General features: G+C 37.2%; 1 protein-coding gene across 1 annotated transcript; it reads left to right on the top strand.

Moving 5' to 3' along the window:
- Positions 1–6,046: 6,046 nt before the first annotated feature.
- On the top strand, positions 6,047–6,880 carry LOC145780554 (uncharacterized). Its single transcript, XM_082592181.1, has one exon. It carries the CDS (start codon positions 6,047–6,049, stop codon positions 6,878–6,880), a length of 834 nt encoding a protein of 277 aa, XP_082448307.1.
- Positions 6,881–7,769: the final 889 nt, after the last annotated feature.

Raw genomic sequence — 7,769 nt, 5'->3', positions numbered from 1 at the left:
TGTATTTCTGTAAAATTAGCCCGCGGCTATCGAAATGACTGGTGCAATGCCTACACCTCTAAAACTGTCACTACGATACAGATTACTTGGATAAAAGACGGAGAATTTGTCCAGCTAGCAAGCACCAAATAAACCAGTTAAATGTGCGACCGACTTCCAACAAACAACTTCGAGAATGAATCAGAAAAATTTGTGATAACTCAAAAGCACGAGAGCAGTTCGTGACGCAATATTTCATGTCCAAACAGGTCTCAAACTGAAACAGGTTTAAACCGGTCTGACACGAGTCTTACGGACGATGGTGCAATTTTGGCTCATGTTTTAGGAATTTCCATGACGTAATATTCAGTAGACCCGAACGGTTTCTACATGACGTTTGACCAGGCGAACAACCGTCTGGAACATAGCGGCCCCTAGTTATGACAGTCTGACATGGCATAACTAAAAAAGAATTGACGACAATTGTGAGCCAATGAATAAAAACACATGATACACAAATTGTTTGAATCGCTCACGTTTAAGTTAATACGCAAATACAAAGGGCATGCGAAGAATGAACAGCAATAAGAACACGACGATACATGAAATTGGTACCTTAGGTATTAGGTACACGCAAAAAATGAACAGGTGTTTAAGCTGATGTAACATTTCCTGTTTAAACAGGCCCAAACAGGTCTTATGAACGATGGTGCAATTTTGGCTCATGCTTTAGGAATTTCCATGACGTAATATTCAGTAGACCCGAACGGTTTCTACATGACGTTTGACCAGGCGAACAACCGTCTGTAACAGTGGTTTAATGGGATTTGTAGCAGGTAAATAAGATAGCTTGAAATAGTAATTGGAACAAGAAAGTTTCAACAATGTGGCTACAAAGCACAGATTTAGCCGTGAGAAGCAAATTGCTTGTCGGCCAGAACAGGATAATTCAACGGCAAGAACAGGTCTTGTAGCCTAACAATTTGGTTTGATGCCAGCATCTCGACTTGAACAGCGTGACAGCAAGCCTAATTGTAAGCCATTTCAACAAAACATAATAATGTGAAGGTCGATATTAATTGGGCATTGCAAATACACTCTAAATAAACTTTTTTTTTGGGTGGGGGAAAGGCAACCGCCAGAGATAAGATAGCATTTCAAAAGAAACTTTAAAAATAATTTGAATAAATCATATAGCCCAGATTTGATATAATAAAGGGTCAAGGTGATTTTATGGAACGATCAAAATGTCTTGCAATATAGCTTGCAGTAATGTAGACTACACTAACAACGTTCGCGTTTTTTTGTTTTTTGCGTATGAGCTTGTGAAGATTGTAGTATAAACTAACAGTCACGTTATTTTACCCAGGCATAGCAGTCATTGGACTGTGTTGCTATCAAGTGCTGTGAGATTGGCATTTCCATTGTGAAGTCCTTAAATCGGGCTATGATAAATGATGAGTAGGCTACTGCGGTTTGGGAAGCTGATCCACGTACACACCAGGATGACGATTCGACAAGACCCTATTGAAACATATACGGTACGGTAATTAAAACGTCCCACTCAAGTACGAAGACGATTGAGCTTTACCCAATCTTTGCAAAGTAACTCTGATCCTGGTGGGAGTGATGTGTTTAAAGGTAGCCTACTGTCAACTGCTTTGGTCTTATAGTCTCATCCCAACGTTTACGCCAGACTCGTTGAAGGTTAAAACTAGATCATGGAGATCTGTAGCATGGAGAGAGAATTTGTTGCTTCTACCTTTATAGAAACCTCTGGTGTGTTTGACATGTCAACTTATCAAAGGTTCTGTCAGTCAGGCGATTAAGATTCAAAACCAACCAACCATATTTTATGATTTGAAAATCTTGTAAGTCCACGAAGCGAGGTAGGCCTAATAATAGGCCTTCTAAGTAAGGTACCGGTAACCTACTGTTGTTTTTTGTGTGAATGGAATAAGCGAGTATAATGGGGTCAGGGGAGTTTTATCACTGGAAGCAAGGAGAGCATTGCTTCCCTTGTCAAAAAAAAAAAAAAAAGAATATGATATTTTTCAATTAAACGATTTCGTAATTTGTTTGCCTGGATAAGAATTAAAACAGCTCAATTCTTACTCATGTCCCCGTATGATATCAGCTCGGTATTAATTCTTAAAAAATTGGAAGCTTACGGAAGCAGAGATTCGTACCGCATCCCTTGCTCTCATTTGTTATACGAAAAAACAAGTGAGAAACAAAGGAAAAAAGCAGCGCTAAGTTTACGCGATTTACGTTTCTTTTAACTATAATCTGTGGAAGCAATTTCTGACTTGCTTGTTCTGTTTGGTATTGTACTCTGGTAGTACTTAGGCTAATGAGAAAATGTAAGGCTGGGTTAGGGTTAAATCATCCTCGTAAGGAAAAGTTTGAGCCCAATGTTAGCTTTATACTGTTATCCTGGCTGAATGGACTTTGGATAAAAGAGGAGACAGGTAGGCATATGTGAGGTCTAGGCTAAACTTGACTGAAATGAAAACTGGCTTAAGCTACTACAGCAGTAGCCAGCTGTAGCTCAGCAGTTTAGCTGAGTTTTTGGTGTTCTCTGATTTTAGCCGCTGTTTTTTTTCATTTGTGTGTTAGAGCCACCTTTAATAAGTTGATAAATTTCATACAAATATTACCTTAAAAGTGTTTCCAGAAAGCACTATAATCCATTATTTAAGTGTAATTTTGCAAAAGTTTTTGCAAAAATCCCTCACGAGTTTTATTGCTTCCCTTGCTCAACCCACCAGGATACGCCACTGAATAGGGTGCATCAAGAAAGACTGGCCTTTGCGTCAGTGAAAAATTCAAAACTAGAAAAACGTTGAATTGAATTAAATATTGAATGGTTGGATAGATAGTCCTGCAAGGGAAGCTCTATCATTCCTCTATCACTTCGTTAGCTCAGTGAGTACGTAGGCTACGCGCTTTAGGCCTACTCAGTGATGGGCATTATCGGCGATAATTTACCGGCGATAATTATCGGCGATAAATTTTTATCGCTTATCGTTATCGCTCAATTATTTTTTCAGTTATCGTTTATCGTTATCGCCAAAGGCAATATTTGATTATCGCCGATAATCGCCGATAAATTTTATTTCGGATCAACACACAAGTGGAAAGACCATGAAAAGTAATATTTTTACTAGCCACCTAGTAAATGAAACTAAAATTGAAACCAGATCTTCTTCAGTGCCTGAAGTGTGTGTGCACAGGTCGTTGTCAGGGGAGGGGGCACGCCCCCCCTGCAGCGACGGCCCCGACAACACAATAATTTTTAGAGTTGCAAAATGCAATGAAATGCGTGCAACAATTCTCTTGTTGTTTTGCTGCAATCGGCAATCGCGAGTGAATTTTACAATTAAAATGTTTGTGAAAGTGTCACAATACGAGGCTGCTTTCAAGTAAGCATTGCAGCAGAAAGAGAACTCTGATTGCAGCATCGTGCATTTTACCACACTTTTTAAGATCAAGACTCTGCAAAGTGAGATTTTATTGCATAGGCTTAGATTAGGGGCGTAGCAAGTTAAAAGTTGTTCCTGTTTAAATTTAAAGAAAATTAGCCATGCAGTAAGTATGAAGTAGATAGGCTATGTAGCCTATAACCGTCGAGAAAAGATGCAAGAACAATACAGTAGGCCTATAGTTCAGTGCTCTCGCCAGAGCGAAAAAAGTAGGGAGGGGGGGCACCTGCCCAAAGTGAGAGAGCACCAAAATGTTAACCTAATGAACAAGTCACAAAAAAGCCGGTCACATAATAAACGCCATAAGTTTTCGTGGGGCAACAATATTATGAATGCTGAATGGTAATTTTGCGAATCAGAGTTAACAAATAACTAATCAGTAATCAACATAATAAGAAATCGGTTTATAAGGAGAGGCCACAGAGACAAAAACGTAACAAATAATAACCTAGTGAATTTGAATGAAAAATCATTTAAAATTCAGCCAGAGAACTGGGGAAGCGCTGCAAACTCACTCAGTGGAATCCGAGGATCGGAAGCTCTGGGAGTTTATCAGAGAGTTTTTGGCATTAAATAGCTAATTTTAACATTGAAAAATCCAATATTGTTGTTCCGATATAAATTTCGTTTGATTTTGCGTTTTTCGGAACTTTTTCAATTATTGCTGACTTTGCTGCAAACAGCTCTTTAAGCCGAAAGCAAAATACAGTTTGGAATTTTTTATGGTGTTTTCATTTGATTTAATTATTTTGCCTACTGCACGTAAGCGGCAGTATAACTCGGTTGATAAAAGCATCCAACTGGTATCTGAACGTATAATTATAAGCACGACGGTTACCTCAGTGGTTTGATTCTGGATTAAGAGGTTGAAGATTCGATACCCATTGCCGCTGTTGCGATTCTATTCATGCATAACTTACAAAAAGTTTTGTCCCTTTACCGTATATTATGTTCGATTTTTCGTCATGTTGATGAAAACAGTTCGTGCTGCATGGGATGGGGCAGCGCTAATCAAGAAATTTTTTTTATCGTTATCGGACGTTATCGGCGATAATTTTATCGTTTATCGTTATCGCTTAACTTTTTTTTGATTTATTGTTTATCGTTATAGGCATTTTTCATTTATGGATTATATCGTTGTCGCTTAACTGAAAATGAGTTATTGCGCCCAACACTGGGCCTACTTAAGATCACGCAACGCTGATTCGGCTCTCGGAGCACAGTCTCTATGCCTGTATTTGCATAACTTTGGTGCTTTGCTTTCATAATATACTATACCACCACTAGGGGCGCTGTTTCACGAACAACGCAACTGCCTTTTTCGTTAGCCTTCCAGACTAGTAATATAGAGACTGTGCTCGGAGTGTGCGCTTGAGCAACGCATTTCAGAATTGCTCTCCATTCAGCGGCACCTAGTGGATGAAATAATTTTCCAGCAACAACACTTCAATAATCAGAAAACTTTACTCTGCCAATCTCGGTAATCGGCCCTGCGTTAGTGGTTCAAGCTTCTGCAAGTATGCAAAGCTGCCAGAAATAACCTATAGGCCTTTTCATTCCAAAAATAAAGAACCAAAACCAACTTTTGAAAAATGGTTGAGAAGTGTATTATTGTGCGTTTTGCAAGTTTTCCTTCTTTCTTTTTATTTCATTTTTGTTGCCGGATACCAGATATAAGGTTGTCCGTAGTAACATTCCAAGATGGCAAAAAAGCAACAATGATTGTAAATTTATGTGCTAGGCCAGCTTTAATCTTTGCCTTGTAGGCTACGTGTGGCCTATTAAGGTAATCTTTTATCTGCATTTTGCAAAGTATATATTAAGGCTTGCGTATGGTTAAATATTAATCGATTTTGAGCGTTTAGCCGAATTTTACGTGGTGAAACACTAGTAGCTAAAAATATTATAGGCTGCTTTTTATTTTGCTTCATTGTAACAACGTGTTTTGTAGTTGCATACAAAAGTAGATTGTAGTATAAAAAAATACTAAAGCCTAAAAAATTCAATGTTAATACAACCAATCATTAAAATACAACAAAAAGTATTTTACACATTGATTTAGCTCCAATCAAAGGAACTTAGTCTCTAAGCTAACCTGGACGGTAGCCTGCCGGTACTGTAGGCTATCTACTGAAAATTGAATAAGCCTGAATGCATTGTGATTAAAGATTATTGCATCTCTTTCTAAACTAAACATAGCACATCAATCAAAAACTTTTTTTTATTTGAGTAGTGAACAATTGTAGTTAAAACTGGTGGAAATGCAGCAAAAAGTCAGTTTTGCAATAGGAAATGGTGAAAGACTATAATAGGCTACTCTTGAGTTCAGTTTGAATTATTTACAATTGAAGCAAAAACAATATTGCTAGGCTATATAACTCTTAATACCGTATGTAACCTAGTAAAATCTTTTTTAATGAGCATGAAACAAAAAATTTCACAATGAGTTTTCTGACTGGTCTAATGTGACAAGTGGAGTCCCTCAGGGCAGCGTCTTGGGCCCATTGCTGTTCATAATTTATATTAATGATTTGCCTCTTGGTTTGAAAAGTTCGGTTAAACTGTTTGCTGATGACACTAAGATGTATAAGAGAATTCGAGACCATACTGATTTGGAAGCCTTACAAACTGACTTGGATCTTCTGACAAAATGGTCAAAAGTATGGAAACTAAAGTTTCATCCCGACAAGTGCTGCTTCCTCAGAGTTGGAAAAGAACATCAACACATGAAATCACAGTATAATATGGTTACAGAAAGCGGAGAAAAAGTTGTTTTAAAAAGTGTGAGTGAGGAAAAGGACCTTGGAGTGATATTCGATAACAATCTATCCTTCTCATCTCACATTGACAAGATGGTATCTAAGGCAAATCGTATCGTTGGTGTGATAAAAAGAACCTTCACTTTTCTTGATGTAAATATGTTTCTCCTTCTATACAAAACGCTAGTCAGAACAATATTGGAATACAACAACATCATCTGGTGGCCAAATTTCAAACATCAAACTGTAAAAGTAGAAGCAGTTCAACGAAGAGCCACAAAACTTGTGTTTGAATTTCGAAAACTAACCTATCCAGAAAGGCTGAAAAAACTTGGTCTGCCCACTATAGAACACAGAAAACTCCGAGGTGACCTCATCGAAACATTTAAATACATGCATGGTTTGTATGATGTCAATGTCAACAATCTATTCACACTGGACCTGAAAAACATTGCTACAAGAGGACACAGCCTTAAGCTGGAAAAGCCAAGGCCCAAGACCAGAAAATTTAGTAACTTTTTTACTTGCCGTGTGATCAATGGGTGGAACAGTCTCCCTGAACATGTGGTTACTTCGCCAAGTGTAAATTCGTTCAAAGCTTCGTTAGATAAATTTTTCCAAAACCGGGATATTGTGTACACCCCACAATGTTTCTAATTTTTATGTTGTGTTTTGTGTAAGCTTACCACAGTAAGTTTTGTTTCCAAAATTTTTAACGTTACCTTCTATTTATACTGTTGTTGCCAATATCTAATAGTGTACTATTTATTGTTGTGATTGTGTAGCCTACTGTTATTACTGTACCAACACTAGTGTTCAATTACACCGTTAGCATTAGGCATTCCAGTAGTCACTGCCTAATTGATGCATACCAATATTGCTTTAGTACAATAACAAAAATTTTGGTATTGTTTTTGTGTGTCTTTTTACCTTAATAGCTGTTTACTTTTGCGTGTGTATCACTGTTGATACCTCTGTTAATCTTAATATTGTTATTATCTTTATTAGTTGTTTACTGTACGTGATTGAAAGATGAATAAGCACTCTGCTTTACAACATCTCATACATTATTATTATTATTATTATTATAATAAAAGAATAGAATTATATTTCATCTTCCGAGACGTATAAGTATAAGCTCTGTGAACTGTGATGGTAACTAACAAAATTACGACGTTTCATGCTCTCCTTCGTAAAAGTATATATCAATTTACTGATCGCTGTTTTAACACATCAAATACATGGATTCAGCATTTGATGAATTCCGAGTGTTATTGTCAATCTGCTTTCTTCCAGCATCGTGATCATGCTCTCCAGCCTGAAACTTGTGGTTAATATTTGTGTAGTACCGATAGCTGCTACTCGTTCTCTGTGTGGTGTTGTATTTCGTTTTCTTTGTGTGTTTGTATCCTATGGACCAATTCTACTTGTGTCTGAAACAAAATCCAAATAAATAAATAATAAAGTCAATTATATGGGCTGGGGTTTTTTTTCGGTCATTTATCGATCATTGACCGATTTTTTAGCAAAATGTCCAAAAAAAAAT

Source organism: Aplidium turbinatum, chromosome 12 (assembly GCF_918807975.1).
Source record: "Aplidium turbinatum chromosome 12, kaAplTurb1.1, whole genome shotgun sequence".
NCBI lineage: Eukaryota > Metazoa > Chordata > Ascidiacea > Aplousobranchia > Polyclinidae > Aplidium > Aplidium turbinatum.
This window is presented reverse-complemented; position numbering and strand designations above follow the sequence as displayed.